Below are 25,378 nucleotides of genomic sequence, written 5' to 3' on the forward strand. Positions count from 1 at the left end.
TGTTAATTAGCGGGTTGAAATGGAGCTAATAGTTTAGCGAGGTCACTCTATGAGAGGTCTATTAGGATCAAGGCAGTTAAAATCGAGAGTTTACGTAAAATTGTTCCTCAATTATAAACTCGTAAAATCTAGAATTACTTGAAATCGTAAAAATTTAATTTAAAAATTAATAGTTATATGTTATTATTATTTATATATATAATTAAATATTTTATACCTAATCAATTTTTAAAATTTATATATTTAAATATAAAATTAATTAAAAATTAATAATAAATAAATAACACTATAAAAAAATTATACTTATAAAATTAATTATATTAATTAATTTATTTAAAAAATAATAACTTTATTTTTTAATTTTTATATATTAATTTATTTTTTAAACGTAAAATCGTATAGAATCGTAAAATCGAAATTATTTATAAACTTGTAAAATCGTAAAATCTTATTATCTCAAATTTAAAATCTTAATAGTTTACTTAAAATCAAACTCGTTAACTTCATGTGAAATTGTAAAATCGTAAAATTTTAAGAGTTAACTCGAGATTTTAACAGCTTTGATTAGAATTGGTGACTGGTTTGTCAATGTAGTTGGTTGACCTTAGTGAAAGTGAGATCACGAGATTAGACGTCTTAAGATTGGGGTTGGTTGACCAGAGTGAAAGTGATATCACGAGATGAGAGATCGTGTGAGGTCATGAGATTAGTAATATGAGAGTTTAATTGGGGAACAAAGAAAACATGGGTGATTAAATATCTGAATAAGATGATTGGTTGACCGAAATGTGAAAGTGAGGTCATGAGATGAGAGGTCGATTAGATTGATGGTTGGGTTGTCAATGTGAGGGTAAAGAGAGGTCATAATAATATGATATAAGATGGTTGATGTAAAAAACATTTGAAGTGAGTTAATAATATTAGAAACGAGAGATTAACTAGAGAATAAAGAATATTAATAGCTAAATATATAAATGAGATTGTTGGTTGACCGAACAAATGAGGGTAAAGAGAATGGTGATGATAAAATTAGATGGTTGATTTCCAAAAGTAAGGGTAAAAGATGTTGATAAGGTTGGAGATGGTTGAGTGGAGAAGTGAGGTCACGAGATTAGAAAATATATAAATGATCCATTAGAAAATAAATGATATTGATGGTTAAATAAGATTTGTTGGTTGACCGAAGTAATGATAAAAGAAGTCGAAGAGGAAGAGGTCGCGAACAATTGAGAAAAAATGAATTGAAAGTCTTCTTATCAAAAATTTGTAATCATTCTTTTCTTTCTCACTTGATGATAACGAAGATGATGAATGAGAGGAGAAATATGACCACTAAGCTACTCCAACCACTAAAGCCTCTCATGTTCAGACCATAAATGTTGACGACGAAGAGGATGATGAAGGCGATGAAGACAACGACGATACAAATGTGAATATCGTTTATTTTAACTTTTTATATGTTGTATGTTCTAACCCCGGAGCACCTCTTGTTGAGACCATAAATATTAATGACTAAAAAAGGACGCGCAACGATAGAGATTACAACGATAATGAAGAAGACAATAAAAGATGAATTTGATTAATCTTGGAACGCAGAGTTATTATGCTAGGATTCCTAATTATGTATAATCTCTTTAGGACGTTTAACTTAGAAAAAACAAAATAGATAAATAATAGCCTTTAAACATGTCTTTAACACTAGCACTATTTTTTTTTAAATTAATAAAAAAAATGAATAAACAAACTAATTATCATTAAACCCACTAATAGATAACAAATAGTAAACCTATGCCACCTTCAATCAAATGTATAAAGTTTGAGAGATTTTGTTAACTCTCTCAAATTAAATTTTAAAAAAAAATATATTAACAGAATAAAAAAAATACTGCATAAATTTATTTACTTATTAATAATCCCAATCATCTCTACACGGTGTTATAAACCCAATTATAAAGACAAAATTCTTAATTTATTTATCTAATTTAAGAAGACTTTTGTCATGTTAAAAAGAAAATAACATATTTCACATATTAAATAAGTGATCCATCTATCTGGCTGATATACCACTTATAGCATCAACATTTCCAGAAAATACTTGATCCGAACTACTGGATTCATAGTATGTATTTCTTACCCTTGTTGAATGGGATTGGTTCGATGAATCCGACCCATTTCGTGGAATCATCTCCATTGACAAACACTCCTTAAGCTCTGCTAAAACAAAAGACATTGATTCTCTCTGAATGGAAGATGATCTTGTACATATCATGGCTAATTCCAAAGCTTTCAAAACTGAGTTGACATCATACTTAACTCCCAACCGTTGATCAACCAAACCATTTATATATGCTCTTTCGAGAATCGGTCTAACCCATTCTACTATGTGTATGCTTTCTTCTGGGCTTTGTTGTGTTATGATTGCGTGTTTTCCTGTTATCAATTCTAACAAAACTATACCAAAACTGTAGACATCGCTCTTGTCGGTTAGGTTCTGCATTATATAGTACTCGGGATCAAGATATCCTCGTGTGCCCATAACAACTGTCGATACATGAGTTATTAATTCCTCTCTTGGTGTGATGACCCTTGAGAGACCGAAATCCGCTATTTTCGCATCCATGTTATCGCTTAAGAGAATGTTTGCTGATTTCACATCTCTATGAATGATGGGCGGCTTACAACCGTGATGCAAGTACTCTAATCCTGTTTTTATTTATATTTATTTATTATCAAAGAGAATTAACAATATATATTAATAAATGTGTTTCATTTTTGTGGAGTATAATTAAAAGATGAGAAACTGATCACCTTGTGCAGCATCTATTGCAATGCGAATTCTCATTTCCCAATTCAATTTATTGGATGCCTTGTTGTTGTCTGCTAAGTAGTAGAACATTAATAACATTCATTAGAAAAAAAACATGGTAGCCTTATTGGTAATGGTAGGATGTTTTCACAAAATAAATACCTGAAAGAAAATCTTTGAGATTTCCATTGGCCATGTATTCGTAAATAAGAGCCATATTGTTATTTTCGTCGCAATAGCCGACAAAGGAGGCCAAATTACGGTGGTGAACTCTCAACAAGATTTCAGCCTGTGAAAAATATAGATACTTAAATATACAATTAATTTTGAAACTATCATAATTTTAATAATGGAACAAAATGAACTAAACATTCATCTTTTTGAAAAAAAAAAATAAATTAAAAAAAATAAAATCATCTATTAATTTCACGACTTTCCACTCAACCATAGGGATGACCATGATGGAGTGAACTTCCTACTAAAATTCATATTATTATAATTTTTTTTTTATAAATATGAAAAATAAATATATTTGTTATAATGGTGTCATTTACACAAATACCATTCATGGTCATATCGGTCAAATTGGAGAAATATCGCCTCAAACGGAACATTTAAATCGAAAACAGTGGACTGAATATCATTGCATTTGCAATTTCGACTTCTTACCTTCTGAACCCGTAGATATATGAGGTATGCGGTCTCTCTTAGTAACGAGAACTACTCTCAATTATCAATTACACACCTAACTTTCATTTCCTCAGTTTATCCTATACATTAAGATATTTAAACTTAATTTAGCAACTCTTCTCACAAGGCATACTTAATTTAACAACTCTTTTCAAAAGGCATACTTAATTTAACAACTCTTCTCAAAAGGCATGAATGTAAATATAAAACATCCCAAAATAAATATTTGTTCTTGTTCATGTAAATGTAAAAGAAAATTCTAAACTTGGCTAAATTTCTATGGTAGGTTGGTAACTCATGATCACAATGTTTTACATGTATTCGACCGAACTCTATTTCATTCAACCTCTCGCGACTTCGAGCATGCCCAATATTCTTGATTTCCATTTTAACTTAATAGTTCAGGGAGGTTGAACAAAATGATGTTCAACCATTCGGGGTTTAAAATAAAATAGATGGTCGCGACAACCTATAGTTTGTTGAAATCACTAATTTATGTGTTGGGGAGGCCAAGTGAAAGAAACATTTTTTATTCGTTTATTTGTGATAAGTCTTGTATAGCTAAATTCGTAATAGTTGAAACAAAAAATGACAAGTCAAGGATGTAATTTTACCTCGGCACGAAATTCTCTAGATCCTTGAGACGACGATGCAGACAACATCTTAACAGCGACTTGTGCAACATCATCATCCTCCTCCATTCGGCCCAAGTATACACAACCAAAACCCCCTCTCCCTAACACGGTTTCAAAGTCATTTGTAATGTGTACAATCTCACCATAACTGAACTTCCTCTTTTTCGATATTATAGAACCTTCCATCACGCCTTTCTCTTTCCCTGTTGTGCAAGATCATTCATTCATAGCATAGCTAATAATTGAAAAGCAAAATTAAAATTCAACCCAAAAGAGAATAAGATACCAACTGAGAATACAAAATAGAGACAAAGAGGAAGAGATCCAAATGAAGATGCTCTATTGAATATATATATTAGTAGTTGTTCTTGATTATTTTCAAATAGTATAGATCCAATATTTATATAATAATAGTTGATGTTTTTCAAAAATAATAAATGTGATAATTAGATAACCAATAAAATGTTTGAGTAACTGAGACAATAAATGTTACGCGGACTAATCGGCTCTCACAAACGAAACGGGGTGACACACCGTAAATTTGTCACGTATTTGAGAAAATTTGTTAAAAGAAAGTCCTCTCGTAAGAATGTCAACAATCTGATCATGAGTAGAGATGTATCGAGCGATTCGTTCACGAACAAAGTGGAAGTCAATTTCAATGTGTTTACTTTGGGCGTGGAAGACCGGATTGACAGACAAGAATGCAACCCCAATATTGTCACACCATAGAGTTTGAGCCTTAGATATTGAAAGTCGAAGTTTGCTAATAAGTGATTGTAACCAACTAAGTTCAACTGTGACATTAGCTAGAGGTCAAAATTCAGACTCAAGTGCTAAAATTCAGACTCAACTGTGACATTGCTAATAAGTGATTGTAACCCCAAGATGATCAATTTCATTACAAAAGTTGACATTGTTGATTGACAATTTGCAGATACGTGTCCAAAAACGATTGCATTTTGAGCATTTTAGACATTAATTTGTTGATAACAAGATGCCAAAATATATCTTTTTTTCATTATCTCAAATAGATTTTTACAACTCTTTATAGGAAAACATAGACTCTTCATATGCTTGACTCTTCAAATTACAAAACAAAATTATTCTGCATATTAAATAGCTCCCACCCAAATCTCTTGGTTATCCCACTCACCCCTAGTTATTACTCTAGGATTATTAAACATCAAAAAACTAAATACCTTATTAATTAAAGTTTATTCAACAAATTTCCCCCTTAAACTTAAATATTCTTCCCATCTCTCATTCCAATCAGCCTTTTACAACTCTCCAGCAGTGTGGTCGGTAATGGCTTGGTGAATATGTCAGCGGCTTGAGCTCGACTTTCAACATGCTCCAACTCAACCTTTCCTTCTTTGACTTGTTCTCGAATGAAATGAAATCGGACGTCAATGTGCTTGCTCCTTCCGTGATTAACTGGATTCTTTGCCAACTCGATCGCTGACTTGTTATCAACTCGAATCACAGTCCCTTCGTCTCGGATCACTCCCAAATGCTTTAGTAAATTTGAAAGCCATACTGCATGACACACACTCCAAGAGGCCGCCACATACTCTGCCTCGCAGGTCGACAAAGTTACAATAGGCTGCTTCTTTGACAACCAGGTAAAAGCTGAATTTCCGAGTAGGAATACATAACCCGAAGTACTTTTCCGGTCATCAACATCACCACACCAATCACTATCAGAGTAACCCACTAATCGGTAATTATCTGATTTTGAATAGAAGATACCAAGTGAAAGAGTTCCTCGAACATATCTCAGAATTCTCTTCAAGGCCTTCCAATGTGTATAGCTTGGATCCTCCATGAATCTGCTTGTTATCCCAACACTCAACATTAGGTCGGGTCTCGTGCTTGTAAGATACCTTAGACTTCCGATTAAGCTTCGATATCTCCCAGCATCAGCCCGTTCTCCTCCATCAAACTTTGAGAGTTTAGTGCCTGGTTCCATTGGAGTTGAAACTGGGTTGCAGTCCTCCATTTTAAACTTCTTTAAAATTTCAAGCGCATACCTCTCTTGGGATATAAAAATCCCTTCCTCTGACTGCTTCACTTCTAGGCCAAGAAAATATTTCATCAAACCTAAGTCTGTCATCTCGAACTCCTTCTTCATTACCTCCTTGAACTCCTCAATCAGTTTTGTGTTGCTTCCGGTGAATATGAGGTCGTCGACATAAAGAGCGACTACCATCATATCATTTTCTGATTTCTTTGTGTACAAGGCATGCTCGTACGGACATTGCTGGTACCCATTTTTCTTGAAATACTCGTCAATTCTCTCATTCCAAGCACGAGGAGCCTGCTTCAGCCCATAGAGGGCTTTTCTCAATCTCAGCACCTTCTTCTCATCACCTCTCTTCATATACCCAAGTGGTTGCTCGACGTACACCTCCTCCTTCAACACTCCATTTAGAAATGCTGATTTCACATCCATCTGTAGAATTGGCCATTGGTTTTGAGCAGCTAACGAGATCAGAAGTCGGATTGACTCCATTCTCGTGACAGGAGCAAAAACTTCATCATAATCGATTCCCTCCTTTTGTCTATAGCCCTTCACCACAAGTCGAGCCTTATAACGCTCAACCTCTCCTTCGACATTCATCTTTTTTTTGTACACCCATTTTACTCCAATGGGTCGAGTTCCTTCAGGAAGGTCGGTTAGCTCCCAGGTTTTATTGCGTTCAATTGCCCCAATTTCTTCATCCATAGCCGATCTCCATTTCTCGTCTTGTACAGCTTTCTCAAAATTCAAATCTTCTGAGTCGGCGAGAAGACATACAATGTGGACTTCATTTGTAGTGTCATATATCTCCCGTAGACTTCTCATTCTGGGCTGTAGAGGCTCAGATTCATCTTCTGAAAGCTCGGTGGTTGTTGATATCGGAGGCATAACAGCCTTTGAACTAGTTTCTTCCTCGATCGTGTTACTCCAGTTCCATGTCATTGATTCCTCCACGTGAACATCTCGACTCACCACCAATTTCTTATTAATAGGATCAAACAATTTATATGCCTTAGATTTTTCATCATACCCGATAAATATGTACTTCTTGCTTCGATCTTCTAACTTTGTCCTGTGCTGACTTGGTACTTGCCCATAGGCCACACTACCGAATACCTTGAGATGAAAGACACTCGGCTTCATACCACTCCAAATCTCTTGAGGTGTCTTCTCTCCTAGCTTGGCATGTGGACATCTATTTTGCACATAAACTGCGCACTGCACTGCCTCTGCCCAAAACTGTTTCGGCATATTCTTTCCTTTCAACATAGATCGAACCATATCGAGTATAGTTCGATTCTTTCGTTCTGCTACACCGTTTTGCTGCGGAGAGTATGGAGCAGTCAAGAAACGCTTGATTCCATGTTCTTCGCAGTATTTGTTGAACTCGTTAGAAGTGAACTCACCTCCTCTGTCAGATCGGACTGCTTTGATAACTTTGTTTGTTTCTTTCTCCACCATCACTTTAAATTTCTTGAAGTTTTCAAACACTTCTGACTTCTCCTTCAGAAAATAAACCCACGTCTTTCTCGAAAAATCATCAATTAAAGAAAAGAAGTATCTTTTACCACTAAATGATTCTGGAGTTATTGGCCCACATAAATCTGTGTGAATCAGTCCGAGTTGCTCCTTTGCTCTGTATTCAGAACTGCTTGGGAAAGAAGTCCTCGCTTGTTTCCCGATCACACATTCTTCACAGAACCTCTTTTCGAATATAATGTTAGGCAGTCCAAGCACCATCTCCTTTTTCACCAGCTCGTTCAACCCTCCGAAGTGAAGATGACCGAACCGATAATGCCACTTCATGGCCTCATCCTCTAGATCAAGTTGCATACATTTATCTTGAACTATTTTAAGCTCAAGTTTGTACATACGGTTTTTCTTCATTTCTACCTGGGCAATGAGTCTCCCAAGTTTATCCTTCAGTTGCATTTCTCGGTCCTTCATTATAGCCGAGTATCCTTTCTCCATCAACTGTCCCATGCTCAGTATGTTGCTTTTGAGATCAGGTACGTAGTAAACATCTCTGATTTCTCCGATTCCCCCATTTTTCTGCTGATACCTGATCGTTCCTCGACCTTTGACGGCTACTTTTGAAGCATCGCCGAAAGAAATGGATCCGGACTCCACCTTTGAGAGTATTTTGAATAAGCTCTCGTCGCCGCACATGTGGTTACTTGCCCCAGTATCCAAGTACCAAAATGAGTTATCAGAACAGCTTGGTTTGATCTCAGTTTCTGGAATTTTTGTCACCAGCAACAACCCTTCATCTTCTTTCTCAGCAAAAAAGTTTGTTGGTTCCTCCTTTTTCTTCTCGGATCTACAATCTTTGGAAATATGACCCAGTTTTCCGCAATTGTAACATTTTATCGAGTAACAATCCTTGGCAACATGTCCATTCTTTCCACAGTTATAACACTCAATATTATTATTTGTGTTTGTCCGGCCACCCCGAGCTTGACCTCTGCCATGCCAGTTCTGTTGGCCGACTTGCTCACTTCCTCGTCCACCTCTTCCTCTACCACCTAGGCTTCTGCCTCTTCCTCTGCCTCTGGTACTCTGAGCATAAAACACCTTCTCCTCTTTTATTGTCGCCTTCGCCTGGAGAGCCTGTTCAAGAGACTCCCCCTTCTTGTTTTTCCTTCTCTGCTCATGCGCTTCCAAGGACCCAGCAAGCTCTTCAATGGTGAGCGTTGATAGATCCTTAGATTCCTCTATTGCGCACACAATATTTTCGAAACTATCTGTCAATGACCTCAGAATCTTTTCAACAACTCGGTTTGATGAAAGACTCTCACCATTCCGATTTAGTTTGTTCACCACGGTCTCCACTCGAGTAATGAACTCAGATACGCTTTCAGACTCTTTCATCCTCATGTTTTCCAGATCGCCCCTTAGGGTTTGAAGCCGGACTTGCTTCACCCGTTCGTCTCCTTTGTTTGCTATTTTGAGTGTATCCCATGCCACTTTGGAAGATTTTGCGTCAGCTATCTTCTCAAAACCAGATTCGTCGACAGATCGGTATAGTAGATATAGAGCCGCCCTATCTTTAGCTCGAACGACCTTCAACGCGTTCAACTGGGCATTTGAATACCCATCCGTGTTCTCCGGTTCCTCATACCCAGTCTCGACCACATCCCAGTTATCTTGGGAACCGAAAAGGCCTTCATCTGCACCTTCCAGTTATCGTAGTTGACGCCTTTTGTCAACTTGGGTAGCGGGATGCCATTGGTTAGACCTTCCATTCCTATCAAGTGTTTAAACTCAACACACACACCTCACAAGGCTCTCGATCGCTTTTGTTTTTCTCTCTCGGCCAGCGCACACCGCGGCGTTCTCTTTTGAGACTAACAGGTTTTCTCACGCTCACCTCACACACAATAGCTCTGATACCAATTTGTTGATAACAAGATGCCAAAATATATCTTTTTTTCATTATCTCAAATAGATTTTTACAACTCTTTATAGGAAAACATAGACTCTTCATATGCTTGACTCTTCAAATTACAAAACAAAATTATTCTGCATATTAAATAGCTCCCACCCAAATCTCTTGGTTATCCCACTCACCCCTAGTTATTACTCTAGGATTATTAAACATCAAAAAACTAAATACCTTATTAATTAAAGTTTATTCAACATAATTTCCTATTTCGTATGCTAAAATTATTTTCGGGGCTATAATTGCACAGATCGCCAGACATAGGTTTGTGTTCTCCATAAAATCTAGACTCATATGATGTTGACCTATAGGGGTAGGCCTACTTAGAGTAGATCCATAAAAGTTAGGTCCTCCAACGTTTGATTTTGTCCGTTCGTCTCTGGAGGGTTGACCATCTTGATGTTGTTTTCTAGAATTTCTAAAAGCCACATTCGTAGCAGGCGATGGTGAGACATGATTGGTGAGTTTGAGCCGCTGCTCATGATTAAGGAGAAAACTAGTGAGATATTCAGTGATCACTGGTTGGACCCTAGTTGTGACAACAAGGACGTCGTATTCGGGGCAAGAGGTCCTAAAGTTTGAGTAAAAAATCTAAATCGAAAACCTTCTCGCCAATAAAAGCAAAAGAATTGACAACGAATTTTATGGATTGGAGATATTTTGTCATCTATTTGTCTCCATTTTTCTGAAGTTGGAAAAGCAATCAGAGTTGAACGAGTCGAGCCTTAGACCGAGTGACATACGTCTTTTCTAGGCAATCTAGAGATGGTGGGATGTTTCATAAACATATCATATGATTTGAGTAAAGACGGGCTCAGTGAACGCTTGTTCCGCTCCTCTCCTATGGAGTGTGAATAATCCTCGTAGGTTAAACATATAGTCTGTAAACACACTTAACGGTGAGAATTGATATGAGCCAACTTATTATCCTTTAATCTTGTTATTTCTAGATTTCGAAATGGGATTGGATAGGATAGTGATTTTTCCTCTTCATCAATAATATCGTTTTCAGCGGTAGCATTCGGGACATGATTTTTTTCGAAAAAGAAGTTGAACAACCGTTCTCTTTTAAAACGGGAAATTTGACTGAATGACCCTAATGATTCACTTATTTGAGTTTTTGACGCCCACTTAAAATAAAAAACGTTGGTTACACATTTTTCTTTTTTTGGATGATTTTTCTCCTGTCGCGAGACGTAACCGGCAATCGCGAGACGATTTTTTTTCGTCTCACGATTGTCGGTTGCGTCTCGTGATTGTGGACTGTTCACACGGTATACCGGAGGTTGCGTCTCGCAACGGGGACATTTTCATCCAAAAAAATAAAAGTGTCACCAGCGCATTTATTTTATGCGTTAGCCAAAAAGACAAATAAACTGATCTTTAAGGTCATTTCATCAAATTCCCCTTTAAAACCGGTATCACTTGAAACATCCAAAGAACGAAATTATGTTGGTCAAGTTTCACAGAGATAGACCGAAAAATCATTTGATTGATCAAAGAAAGTTGCAATCCAATATGGAGAGAATACAAAATATAGATAATAGATGAAGGTAGCCCAATAAAGATGCTCTATCGACTATGTGTATTAGTAGTTGTTCTTAATGATTTATAAATAGTATAAATATCATATTTATATATTAAGGGTTAACTTGTTCAAAAATAATAAATGTGATGGATAACCAATAAAATACTTCCGAAACAATAAATTTTACGTGAATTTTTCGACTTCTATAAAGAAATATGTTGGTTTAACCGTACCTGATCTCCATTTTCTATAAACACGCAAACTGATGATCAAAATGATCGCCAAAGCGATTGTAGATGTTACCGATGCCACTATAAGAGTCTTTATATTCTTCTTTTTGCAGGATCTTCCCTCTATCTGACAAATATATTCATCATCCACACTACCAATGCCAAAAAAAGGGTAATTAATTAATTAATCTCATAATAGCCCTCCAGAAGAGCAAGGAAACTTACATGAGTTCCAACTCTCTACTCCTGTATTTCATTAAAACACCAGTAGGAATAGGTCCAGCAAGATTGTTGTATTTTAAATTTCTGTTATATTGTATATAATCCACTTTTCAGATATTTGGTCATAAAATGAAAATATTGGTTGTATTATAAATGACTCACAAAAACTTCAGTGATTGTAATTCACCAAGGAATTCAGGTATACTTCCTGACAATCCATTATTAGACAAGTCCCTGAAAAAAAGAAGCAAAAATGAGCTTAAAAGAAAGAAGATTAATAGTCCCATTTGAGAGTTGAGTCATGAGTGTAAATTACAATATCTGTATCGAGGTTAGGTTGGCTATGGAATTTGGTATTATTCCTGTCAACTTGTTAGACGACAGGTTTCTGCATTTGATCAAACAATATTATGAAAAAAACAAGAAACTATGGAAAAACAATAAAAAAAAATTGACTTAACAGTGATATGATCCTAGGTTGAGTTGTATCATTATAGATGCAATCCAGCCCTTCCCAAATGTAATCTCGCGGCCCACAAGGATCACCCATCCAATTCTTGGTCAATTGATATGTTGTCATGATACTTGTCATGGCAACAACATCTTGATCATATGTTGGTAATCCTTGAATTGGTTTCAGCATAAAGACTTCAATTGCATTGAGAATGGGTGGGAGTTTGGAGTTTAAAGTTTTATAGATAGAAATTCGATGTTCTTTCGCGACCAAACCTGTTAAACTCGGTTCTGTTTCTGCAGAAAGGAAATGTGGAGTAATGGGTCCAAACAGATGCAATCCATTCCAAGACACATTAAATTCTCTAGATTGATTCATCAGTTCAGCAAAGTACATATAGATATAAAACCGAGAACCCACATCCGGATCAGCCCAATACAATTCCAAGGAGTCATTTGCATTAGAAGGTGTCACAGCAGATCTCATCACTTCATTTGGTGCACTATAGTCATCCTCAATGACTGTAAAAGGAGTGGTGATTGATTCCCAAGAAGGAGAACTTCTATAAGGCTTCCAAATTCGATCAAATACATCATTTTGATATCGACCCATTGCATTAGTAAATCCACTTTCATTTGTATATCCAATGTCGAATCTGTTGAACAACACCAACATCCCTTTTGTACCCAATTCTAGATTGTAAATGGAAGTGGTTAAAGGTCTTAGCTCTAAAGCAGAGATGAAAGGAGTGCCTAAACCCTTGTTTATAAAGAAGAAAGATAGTAAGAAGATAAGATAGAGAGAAGATTAGAATTGATATTGTGTATATTATTGATAAACAATAGACATATATATATATACATGAAATGGGAAAATGAAAAGTCTAAGACTATGAAAAGCTAAGAATATGAAAAGCTAGAAATACGAAAAGTTTTTAAATAATAAATGAGGAATTAATTATTTGGTTTAATATCCTCCCGCAAACGAAACGGAGTGGCACACACCGTGAGTTTGTCACGTAATAGAGCAAAACGGTTTGTCGCAAGTCCTTTGGTGAGTATATCTGCAATTTGATTATCAGTAGGTATGTACCGGATGGTGAGAGATTTTTGAGCAACACGTTCACGGACAAAGTGAAAATCAATCTCTATATGTTTTGTACGAGCATGGAAGACAGGATTGGCGGTGAGAAAGGCAGCACCAATATTATCACACCAGAGAGTGGGAGGTTGAATGAGAGAGACACGAAGTTCTTGTAGTAGAGATTGAAGCCAAATGAGTTCAGCAGTGGCATGGGCTAGAGCTCGGTATTCAGATTCTGTGCTAGATCGAGCAACAACCTGTTGTTTCTTGGAATTCCACGAGATAATATTATCACCCAAAAATATGCAATAACCTGTTGTAGAACGCCGGTCGTCAGGACAACCAGCCCAATCAGAGTCAGAAAAGGCAGAAAGTTCAATTGATGATGATGGACGAATAAGAAGTCCATGATGAGACGTGTTACGAAGATAACGAAGAATTCTTTTTACAGCAGTCCAATGAGTGGTAGTAGGTGACTGCATAAATTGACAAGCACGATTAACAGCAAATGAAATATCTGGTCGAGTATTAGTTAAATATTGTAAAGCTCCAACAGTACTGCGATAGAGAAATGGATCAGGGAGAATGTCACCATCATGTCGAGATAAGGATGACCCAGAAGATATTGGGGTATGAAGAGGTTTTGAGTCACTCATATTGGCTCGAAGGAGAATGTCTTTAATATATTTGGATTGAGATAGAAAAATACCAGAGGTAGAACGATGAACTTCAAAACCAAGAAAGTAGTGTAGTGGTCCCAAATCTTTGATGGGAAAAAGATTGTTGAGTTGAGAGATAATGGAGGAAATGTGAGAAGAGGAGTTGCTAGTAAAGATGATATCATCCACGTAAACAAGAAAAAATGATGTAGTATTGGGAGAGTGATGAATGAATAAAGATGTATCGTTTTTGGATTCATGAAAACCAAGGGAAAGAAGAGCAGTTTTCAGAGTAGTATGCCATTCACGAGGGGCTTGTTTGAGACCATAGAGGGCTTTGTGAAGTTTGCACACATGGTTAGGATAATCAGGATGAATAAAACCAGGCGGTTGAGACATAAACACTTCTTCCTTGAGAGTTCCGTGTAAAAAGGCATTGCTGACATCAAGTTGATGAATTGGCCATTGTTGAGTGACAACAAGAGATAAGATAGTCCGGATAGTAGTATGTTTTACAACCGGGCTAAAAGTCTCTAGATAATCAATGCCTTCTTGTTGATGAAAACCTTTTGCAACTAACCGAGCTTTGTGTCGTTCAATGGAACCATCAGCTTTTTGTTTGACTTTAAAAATCCATTTGCACCCCACAATATTCTGAGAGGATTGAGGAACAAGAGTCCACGTCTTGTTTTGAATGAGGGCATTAAACTCATTTGCCATAGCAGAACGCCATTGGGGATCTTTGTTGGCAGCGGAAAAACATGTTGGTGGAGAGATGGAGATTGTGGCAAGATTTGCATTATGAAGAGCACGAGTTTTAGCACGTGTGATCATATGATGAGAAGAGCATTCCGGAGCATGAATGGCGGTGGAGAGCCCACGTGTATGAATGGGTGAGTTAGGTGAGTTGTCTAGTGAAGGTAGATTATTGGTGGTTGGTGATGGTGGGGGTTCATATGATGAGGAATTAGATGAGGTTGAGGGTTCATATGAAGAGGAATGAGATGATGATGGTGTTTCATTAATTGGTGAATTAGATAGGGTGATTTGGGGAGAAGTAGAAGTAGGTAATGGAGATGATGGGATGGTTGTTTGAGATGTGGGGATAGGTATATTTATGAATGATATTGGTGATGGTGGTTCAGATGGAGGATTGGTTTGGTTTGATAGAGTTGAAAAAGGGAATGTTTGCTCATCAAAAGTAACATGCCGTGAAATGTAGATACGGCCAGTAGGAATATGTAGACATCGATATCCTTTATGATCGGGACTGTAGCCAATAAACGTGCACCGAATGGATTTAAAGTCCATTTTGTGTTGATTGTATGGTCTCATTAGAGGATAACATGCACATCCGAAAACCTTCATAAATGCATAATCATGTGTTCGTTTATACAAACATTCATATGGAGACTTATTCCTCAAGACGGGTGTAGGAAGTCGGTTGATGAGAAAAGCAGCAGTGAGACAAGCATCATCCCAATATTCATATGGCATGGATGATTGAGCTATTAATACTTGATATATCTCAGTTAGATGACGGATTTTCCGTTCAGCAACACCATTCTGTTCGCTTGTGTATGGACAAGAAAGACGATGTTGAATTCCATTGAGTTCAGTTAAGGATCCAAAATTACGGTATTCACCACCCCCGTCAGTTTGAAGTATTTTGATCTTCTTGTTGAACTGATTTTCTACCAAAGCTTTGAATTTCGTAAATGTAATTAAAACATCGGATTTCTTTTGGATGGGATAAACCCATGTGAAGCGGCTAAAGTCATCAACAAAATGAACAAAGTAGCGGCAACCTGAGTTTGAAAAAACCGGAGATGGACCCCATACATCAGAATAAATTAAATCAAGTGGAGCATTAGTTCGTGACGATGAGACATTGAAAGGCAATTTATGTGCTTTCCCTAACTGACAAGCTTCACAAAATGGAACATTTTTATTTCCAATTATTGGTAACATGAAACGTGAAATAAGAAATGATGTGGTTGAAGCTGATGGATGCCCCAAACGATGATGCCATGTTGTTGCTGATGATCGGGTGCCAATAAGAGCTTGTTTATTTGTAGGTGCCGGAGAAAGATAATATAGCCCGTCTTTAAGTTTGCCCCGAAGTACCTCTATCTTTGTATTGCGGTCCTTTACCGAACAATATGATGGATGAAATTCAAAGAAGACGTTATTATCGGCAGTAAAACGAGCAATGCTCAAAAGATTTTTCGATATGTGAGGTACATGCAAAATATTTCGTAAATGTAGTGGTTTTGGCACAGAATTAATCTTGGAGTTGCCAATATTAGAAATTGACAAAGACTCACCATTACCAACAATTATTTTTTCATTACCTTGATAAGGAGAATGAGTATGAAGGTTTTCCAGATCAGAAGTAATATGATCTGATGCACCCGAATCGGCGTACCAAGCGGGGTCGGAGATAACCGTTGTTGATGCCATCATTGCTGTATGAGGATTACTAGGCATAAAATTCTGATCAAATCGACGACGACAATTGGTGACTGAATGCCCAAAAATGTTACATAATTGACATTGTATATGAGCACGACAATTGTTGGAAGTGTGACCAGTTTTATCACATGTATTGCATTTTGGTCTATTATTTCCTGCGTTACGATTTTCAAAATTTTGACGATTCCCAGAAAATTATTGTGTCCATTATAGGACTGTTTGCTAGGCCCATTATAACCATTGTTGGACCTATTATTTTTCAGCCCAATCATGCTTGACCTATCAACGCCAGACCCAAGAATGCTTTGTTCGTTAGATCCACCATGTCCATTAGAAGAGGAATATTGATGGTTTCTGAAAGAAGATGAAAAGCCTCGTGATTGCCCTTTCGAGTTCCATCCGCGACTGTTTTCTTTAATAACAACATTCGCTGATCTATTTGAGACGTTAGAATGAGAGAGTTCGAGACGTTGTTCTTGATTTAGAAGAAGCCCCGTGAGATCTTCAATGCTCACTGGTTCAACTCGTGTTGTTACAGCAACAACAAGGGAATCATATTCAGGGCCGAGGCCACTAAGAACGTAGGTAAGGAGATCCAAATCAGAGACTTTTTCGCCGATAGAGGCAAGTGAATCGGCAATAGATTTTACAGATTGCAGATAATCAGTCATACTTTTTGTTCCTTTCTTTTGAGTTTGAATAAGAAGTCGTAACTGAACTAACCGTGCCTTAGATTGAGTTGCAAACATTTTCTCCAAGGCCGTCCATAGTCGAAATGACGTTTCACAAGCATCACCAACAACTTGAGCCAATATAGGTTCGGTGAGGGTGGAGAGAAGCCAACTTATGATACGTTGATCTTGTTCTTCCCATGATTCGAAAGCAGGATTGACGATCATGACTGCTTCTGAAGTTTCTTCTGCCGGAGCAAGAGTTGGGCTCGGGGCAAGAAGAGTTCCGTTGACATAAGAAAAAAGACGATTCCCCTTTAAAACGGGAATAACTTGAGATCGCCAGAGTACGAAATTTTGTTGATTCAGTTTCACAGAAATAGGCTGGAGGAAAGAAGAAGCTAACAAAGGAATATTTTTACTCTCAGCCATTACTTAGGATCGAAAAAGAAATTAATCAGAAGCTCTGATACCAAGAAGAAAGATAGTAAGAAGATAAGATAGAGAGAAGATTAGAATTGATATTGTGTATATTATTGATAAACAATAGACATATATATATACATGAAATGGGAAAATGAAAAGTCTAAGACTATGAAAAGCTAAGAATATGAAAAGCTAGAAATACGAAAAGTTTTTAAATAATAAATGAGGAATTAATTATTTGGTTTAATATATAAGACAAACATGAATTGTATTTGATTGAGAAACATTACTTATGACCTCTGTTATGACTATTTCAGATGCATTTCTGAATTTAACAGTGAACCAGTAACTCACATCGAGATATAGATCAAATTCTGGGAGTTTGTTTTCATGATCATAGTTTCCATAAAAGAATGAAGCTCTTATGAGATTTAAACTGCTCTTTTGTACACTAGGCTTTAAAGTGTAACAATTTTTCTTTCCATTAGGAAAGCTTTTCAAGTCATACAAAGGATTTCAAGTCATACAAAGGAGACGGGAGATTAGGATCTTCATATTCAGTAGCTATTTTTTTGCTTTCGCCAGTGTCTATGAAGGTATTATCTGACACATATGCAATTTTTGTAATTGGGTCGATGAAAAAATGGCGAGGTGACCCACAATCAATGCTAATGAATCCTGCAACAAAACAACTTTAATGGTTATTTGAAAACACAAGTATTATTATTCAAAAAGACTTACCTATTTGGGTCTGTCCAGTAACAGCAGCTGCAAAAGCAAACAAAATCAAGATCAAGAGGATTATGACTCGGGTTATCATTTCTATGTTTCACTTCCAAAATTTGCATACCAAAACATCTTAAATTTTTTTTCAAATAAGTATTGCAAAATTATTGCAGCCTGGTTCAACTAATTGACTTTATTTTAATATACTTAAAAAAAAAAAACTAATGTTTCTTAATCAACATTCTTTTTTTTATTATTAAATTTGAGTTGGTTTTTTTTTTTTTCAGTCTAATATCTTATTTAGTTAGATTTAATTTTTAATTCGAATTTTTAAAATTCGAATAATACTCTCAAGTCTGATTTATTTTCAATCCGAATTTTTATTGTCCTCGTACATACCAATTGAAATTGTCCTCGTGATCTATTTTCAAGTCTGATTTAATTTTTCAATCCGAATTTTTATAATCCGAATAATACTCTCAAATTATGGTGGTTGTTTGTTGCTCATACATACCAATTGAAATTGTCCTGATGATCTTTTTTTAAAGTCTATGTACCTCTCATTCTTAACGATAATGATATAATAATGCCAATTTGAAACTGCCCCGTGATAACCGCATTTAATTGTCCCGTTTAGGACGGTTTTTCTGCGGATTGACTAGTAGTTGACCGAGGATAGTATTTGTGTCCCCTGCCCTACTCCGATCTCACTATCATTATGCCCCGAATACTATAAACATAATTAAATATATAAAATCATTTATATATTTATTTATTCATTATATTTTATAAGAGTTATAAATTTATTTTTTTATAATAATATAAATTTTTAATATATTATAATATATTATATTAAAAATTTATTTATTTTAATGAATACGGTATAAACGGTTTATATCCCGAGATTATCTAAAACCAGTTTGAACTCAGAACATTAGTAGGTTTGAGATAACAAATTCTTTCAATTTGGTTAATTAAATAATTCAAATTAATAATTCTTTTCATTTATTTTATTCTTAATCAAATTATAATTTTTTATTAATTAAAATACTACTTATTTCTTTAATAAAAAATAAAAAATAAAATATTAATACATTATAAATCTTTTCACCTAATGATTCAATTTTTAATAATCCCAAACTATTAAAATTTATTTAAATAACTTAACAAATTTCATCTAATAATAAGGTGTTTTTGTGCGTGAGATATAGAAACTCCACTTTTTATAATACATATTTAAAAATTAATTTTAATAGTACTTTTGATATGTACAAATAAATGAGAAAGATTTATATGTATTAAAATTAAATTAATAAACGAAAATGTCATAATTTAGTTTTTCTAATATACTTTTAAAAATTAATCAGTCACTGTTATAACTGTAATCCTAAAAAAAACTAAAATCAAACAACCTGTTAAGGTTTGTTTGTTTTCTAGTTATTTATGATTTTTATTTAATTTTTAAAAAAAAAATTATTGGACAATAAAAAAAAATTATTTAACTTTTTAATTTGTTAAATTATTTATAATACTTTTACTATTTTTTTATATTAAAAAATCATCAAGAGAGTTCTTTATCATTTAAAATATTAGAGCATTATAATAATTTTCTAACAAATATCAACAAGTTTAGAGGAAGACAAAGTAGCCAAAGTTAATTAAAGGAATTATATTAGACTAGTCATTAATGAAATATACTTATTAATCTAAGGACTTATTAATATTTGATTATTGAGATAAAACTAAATTTTTATTCTAAAACTCAACAATTATATTACCTATCTAATTAATTTATTTATCTATTAAAACATCATAATTATTTTCTTACCTTTTTTTTAAATAAATAAATTATATAGATAAAAATAATTTAGTAAAATTAAAGAACAACAAATGACCACTATGTGTCTTTCTTTCTTTTCGATCTTATCTTATATTAAAAATGGTACCGGGAGTTAGTGCTTACTATCTAAGAGTTGCTCTATATCTCATCGGAAATATTTGATGCTTATGGGTTCTTTTTTAAATAAAAACTATTTTTTTTTATATTTTTAATCAAACAAGATTTTTGGAGAAAAACTTACACAAAATTTAAAAATTACTTCCTCAAACGAGCTCAAAGTTGGTAAAATTAATGAATTATATTATTATGTATTTTGATTCAATTTAAAAGGTTTTAATTTGAAGATTTGAGAGTGATTTTAATTTCTTAAATAAACAAAAATAAAATATTAGTTGATTAAAGATGGTAGATTATAAATAGACAAAGTGACTTATTAATACATTATAACCACTTGATATATTAACCAAACAAAATTTATTGACATCAAACATTTTACTCAAATCAATGACGTTACCTATTTGCTCCATTCAAAGAGATATCTTGTGAAATAAGATAAGAGAAAGTGACATTTTATATAATCAATAATAGTTGACCTAAAAATAAATAAAAAAGACCATAAGACTTTCTCAAAGAAGATATCAAAATTATGTAGGTCAACTAAAGAAGAAAAAAGAAAATAAGTACTTGTTCAATTCATATTATCCTCTATATACAGGGTTGGCTCGGGCTAGGGCAGCTCATTCCCTAGGGCAGCGCACTTGTTAAAAATATTAAGGTATTTACTAATAAAATCTATTGTAATTTTAAATGTAAAATGGTGTTGTTTACTGGTTCAACATACATACTTCAATTTTATATGGTTATAGATTCAAACCTCACCAAGAACAATTTTTTAAACTTGACCTAAGTTAACAAAAAAATATATCGACTTTTTTTCTACTTGGGGCAACCCAAACCTCGGGGTCAGCTATGTCTATATCTTATTAGTTAACTCACCCTTAGCTTAGGGTTGGTTTTTTTAATAACAAAAAAATCAAAACACACTAAAATATTATTATATTATATTTTATTATTATATATTAATATTTTTTAAATCTTAAAAAAATATTCATTTATTCAAAATTATTATCAATCATTTTTTAAAATAATCTACACATAACTTATTACACAATTAAACACGTATTTATATTTTGAACAAGACAAACCTTCAAAAGATAAAATGAAGAAAAATTGTGATCAACAAAACAAACAAAAGTGAGTTAAGTTTTGTTTGATGGGGTTATTTTTAAATAATCTCAAATTATAACATCATAAAATCCTTCCTATATTATATCAATTCAATTTATCAATAAAACACTAAAATACTTTATAATCAAAACATTGTATACATGACAAGAGCTAATGAGTTATTTTCAAATAACTCATTGTAATACTTTGCATTCACATTCTTTAAATTATTAATCATTTTAATTATATATTTATATTAATTTAACTTTTTTTTACCAAACTAATTTAACTAACTTTTCAAAAATCTAAACATGAAGATTATTTGTCTAATAGGATGTTTGACAATAGATACTTTAATTTGGGTTGTTTATGAGATTTTTACTTAAAATTTATTTATCTATAATATTTCTTTCCAAATCATAAAATCAATAAATTCATTTATTAAAATACTAATATATTTTTACTTTATTTTCATAAAATTTCAAATTTAAATAAAAATAAATAAATTATCAAATAAACTACTCTTTCATGTAATTTTATTTTTAAAATCCAACTAGAACCCTCTAAACACCAATATCCTAGTAAAACATTAAAACTATTCACTTCTTTTAGAGTTTGTTTGATCTTTAGTTTGGAATAAAATTAAAATTTTATTTCAAAACTCAACAATTCCTTCAACTTTAAATGTCTAATCAATTATTTTATAAATTAAAATATCAAAATTATCATCAACTTAAATATTTTATTTTATATATAAAAATTAATATATAATATTTATTTTATTACATTTAAAAATTTTATTTTAATAAAATTTAAATGAATAAATTATTTTATATAAAAAATTATATTAGTTATATTAAATAAAATAAATTTACAATATAAATAAAATTATAATATACTATATTATTTAATATAATATTTAAATTTTAATAGTAGTATTTAAATTTCTTATTTCTTAATTAATAAAAATTAATATTTATATATGTATAATTTTTTAATATTTATTTTATTATATTTTAAAATTTATTCTAATATAAATTATTTCATTTAAATTATATATTTATATTAATTTAACTTTTTTTTACCAAACTAATTTGAATAACTAACTTTTCAAAATTCTATTGTCTAACAGGATGTTTGACATAGATACTTTAATTTGGGTTGTTTTTGAAATTTTTACTTAAAATTTATTTATTTTATATTATTTCTTTACATATCCCATTAAGGCGGGAAATTTGAGGAAATGACCCTAAAGAGGGGCCTAATTACGGATGGTGCGGGCACATAATTTTAATAGCGCTGGTGACCCCCAAACTTTTTAATGACCATTATACCCCTGCGTGATGCACCCTCCAGCTGCGTGACGCACCCTAAACCCTATAAAGTCATATTTTTTTTTAATTTTCGATTCATTTTCTCTCTCATCCATTTCTTCCCCGTCTTCTCCGCCGTGAACCCTAATGGCGGCGGAGAAGACTTTCTCTTCTCTTTCATCGCCGAAGAACCAATCGAAGAGTCACTGTCGACCATTCCACCATATTCAATGGTCTATAGCTGCGAAGAACTTCCAAACGCGAACTGCGGCTCCAACGACGAACAACGACGGCCGAAACAAAAATTTCCACTATATTCGTTTATATTTTGTGTTTATTTCGTTTACATATGATTGTTTGTGTTGATTTCCTATACATATGATTGTTTGTGTGGATTTCCTTTATAGAACGTCATTGATTCGCCCTGATTCGTTGAATGCAGGTTGATTGGTTGGTTGCGTCACGCAGGATGCGTCACACAAGATTACAAATGAAAGTTGACGAAGAATCAATTGGAGGCTTATTCGTGGCGTTTCTTCATCAAGGGAGGTATATTACATTACATTTGCTGACTTCAAATTCTGTATTATTGGTGCTTTCATGTTAATGATGTTTCTTTAACTAATCTGTCCCGTTTACAGTGTGCTAGGCAAGGTTTTGCATTGGGTTTATCTGTCCTAGTTAGTTCTATCCCAAGCATCAAAATTGATGCATTGTTGAATCTCATAGTAGATACCCTACCGACCACTTCTTCAATGAAAGGACAGGTTACAAATGAAAGCCTCAATTTTTTTATATTTTTTTGCCAAATGGAATAATGTTCATTTTCATTGAATATTTAACTAGATGATGGTGGCCAATATAGGACATGCGAAATAATCTTTTGGGTCGATTATTTTCTTATGGTGCTATTGCACGATCCAAAAGGTTATCTGAAGATTGGAGAACTGACCAGAACTCAACGCAAATTGTTGGATTCATTGGTTCTCTAGTTGGCCTTGCATCCAAGAAGAGGTACCTTCAAGAGCCTGCTGTCTCAATAATTCTGGAACTAATTAACAAGGTAAATTTCTTCGACATGAGGACACTTATTTATCTGAGGTGTTCACTCATTTATATGATATGTTAATTGGGTGGTGTTTACAGGTACCTGCAGAGTCTGTCTTGAATGAGATTCTTGAAGCACCATGTCTTGGTGATTGGTTTAATGGTGCAATTGAAGCTGGAAATCCCGATGCATTGCTTCTAGCTCTTAAAATGAGAGAGAAAATATCTGTTGAAAGCAATGTCTTTGGGAAACTTCTTCCTCATCCATATACAGTTGGAAGCTTTTTTACAGTTGAACACTTGTCCTCTATTTCTAACTGCTTGAAGGTGATGCTCGTAATTGGATTTCTCTTGATTCTTCCTTTTATGCAAAACTAGTCTTAATCTTCTTTGTATGGTCTAACTTGCAGGAGTCTACTTTCTGTCAGCCTCGTGTTCATAGTATATGGCCTGTCTTAGTGAATATTATCCTACCAGATGTGGTCTTGGAAGTAGACTCAACTCAAAGCTCGCATTCTGGAAAAAAACACAAAAGAAACCGCAAAGCTAGTTTGTTAGAAAAAGAGGTTGAGAAAAATCTGAAGTGCTTCTGCGAAGTTGTGTTGGAAGGATGTCTTCTTTTGTGCCAATTTGAGTTTTGCTGTAAACTCTGTACTGTGTATATATACAACATCTTTGTTATAGATTATTCTTCATTTAAGTTGGTTCAAACATTTAATTTATTTATCTTTTTTTTATTTGTTATTTGATAAGAGAAGTGTGATTGAGGTAAATCTTTGAATTTTGAACGAAATGATTCAATGGTTTAGTTTCAAGTTATAGAGGGTTAAACAAATCTGGATAGTTACAAATAAGTTGTGATTTGAGGTAACGTAATGCTTTACAATATAAAAATTTACAAATAAATTGTAACAGAGTTCCAAGATAGTTAAATTGTTATTATTTGAAGTTAAAACATGTAGTAGAATATCTCATTTCAACATAAAAGGCACAAACACTAAAACTGATATAAGCAACAATTCTAACCTGACTCGATTTTACCTATTTCAAACCAAACTCGACTTGATTTTTTCATGGTTCAATCCGCAAAAACTTCGAAAATTCAGTATAAATCAAATTTCAAATATTTATAAAGTTCCCAACATAGGGTGACAATTATTGAGTAATGTCTGATTTACAAACCAATGTAATTACATATAAAGTTCCCAACATATTTGATTTACAAACAAATAAGAAACAATTTATAAAAGAGAGTATAAAGACACATATCATCTGATCTTTGTTGATCATAAAAGAGATCGATTAGATCCAAAAATTAGGGTTCTTCGTCGTCATTATCCTGCACCAAGATGATTAACATGTCGATCTGGCTCTGCAATATCACGTTCTCTCTTTCTACATGAGACCTTTTATTTCTCTCCTCCAACAGATGAACTTGCAGGTGTTCAACACATTTTGCATCTTCTTCCAATTGCTCATTTAATCCATCAATCTCTCTATCCTGAGTTTTCAACAGACAATGGAGAAATATGTGACAAACTATGTCATCAAATTAAAAATAGAAGCTAATCAATCTACTACAATCCTAAACTACAAAATCTGGCTTTTATGGGCCACACAGCTTGGATTGACACCAGATAGCTATATAGATCCAATTTGAAGAAGATTTCATAATCAATAATAAACTAACATGCTTCAAGCCTTCAACACTCTAAAATCAGTTGTCAGTTACCCTCATTTCTTCAAAGAATAAATTGGGTATTTCAACAGGGCATTTCATCAACCCAATATATTTGAACTGTTAACACAAAAAAGAAATAACATATTCAGATGGTTGCTACTATCAATCGAGAGACACCGTAACAATGAAATGCAAATACT

At 33.8% G+C, this 25,378-nt stretch overlaps 2 protein-coding genes across 2 annotated transcripts; one reads left to right on the forward strand and one right to left on the reverse strand.

The window, feature by feature from the left end:
- Nucleotides 1–2,047: 2,047 nt before the first annotated feature.
- Nucleotides 2,048–4,317, reverse strand: LOC124943145 (probable LRR receptor-like serine/threonine-protein kinase At4g29180). Its single transcript, XM_047483699.1, has 4 exons — nucleotides 4,111–4,317; nucleotides 2,942–3,113; nucleotides 2,809–2,877; nucleotides 2,048–2,709 (listed from the first exon to the last, which is right to left on the reverse strand). The coding sequence occupies exons 1-4, from the start codon at nucleotides 4,315–4,317 to the stop codon at nucleotides 2,048–2,050; spliced, it is 1,110 nt and encodes a 369-aa protein (XP_047339655.1).
- Nucleotides 4,318–22,597: 18,280 nt separating this feature from the next.
- Nucleotides 22,598–24,341, forward strand: LOC124943146. Its single transcript, XM_047483700.1, has 7 exons — nucleotides 22,598–22,780; nucleotides 22,893–23,042; nucleotides 23,092–23,217; nucleotides 23,316–23,513; nucleotides 23,597–23,824; nucleotides 23,908–24,139; nucleotides 24,307–24,341. Exons 1-7 carry the CDS (start codon nucleotides 22,598–22,600, stop codon nucleotides 24,339–24,341), a joined length of 1,152 nt encoding a protein of 383 aa, XP_047339656.1.
- The last annotated feature ends 1,037 nt before the right edge of the window (nucleotides 24,342–25,378 follow it).

This window comes from Impatiens glandulifera, chromosome 6 (genome assembly GCF_907164915.1).
Source record: "Impatiens glandulifera chromosome 6, dImpGla2.1, whole genome shotgun sequence".
NCBI classification, from domain to species: domain Eukaryota; kingdom Viridiplantae; phylum Streptophyta; class Magnoliopsida; order Ericales; family Balsaminaceae; genus Impatiens; species Impatiens glandulifera.

What these genes read in the sequence shown, in the direction of transcription:
- LOC124943145 (XM_047483699.1), bottom strand. Translation starts at nt 4,317, where the DNA reads ATGGAAGGTTCTATAATATCGAAAAAGAGGAAGTTCAGTTATGGTGAG. An exon ending in CTAGAGAATTTCGTGCCGAG is followed by an intron (nt 3,114 to 4,110) that starts GTAAAATTACAT and finishes TGTATATTTAAG; the next exon opens with TATCTATATTTTTCACAGGC. An exon ending in TTTTGTGAAAACATCCTACC is followed by an intron (nt 2,878 to 2,941) that starts ATTACCAATAAG and finishes ACTACTTAGCAG; the next exon opens with ACAACAACAAGGCATCCAAT.
- LOC124943146 (XM_047483700.1), top strand. Translation starts at nt 22,598, where the DNA reads ATGGCGGCGGAGAAGACTTTCTCTTCTCTTTCATCGCCGAAGAACCAA. An exon ending in CTATTTCTAACTGCTTGAAG is followed by an intron (nt 23,825 to 23,907) that starts GTGATGCTCGTA and finishes TCTAACTTGCAG; the next exon opens with GAGTCTACTTTCTGTCAGCC. An exon ending in GTGCCAATTTGAGTTTTGCT is followed by an intron (nt 24,140 to 24,306) that starts GTAAACTCTGTA and finishes TCAATGGTTTAG; the next exon opens with TTTCAAGTTATAGAGGGTTA.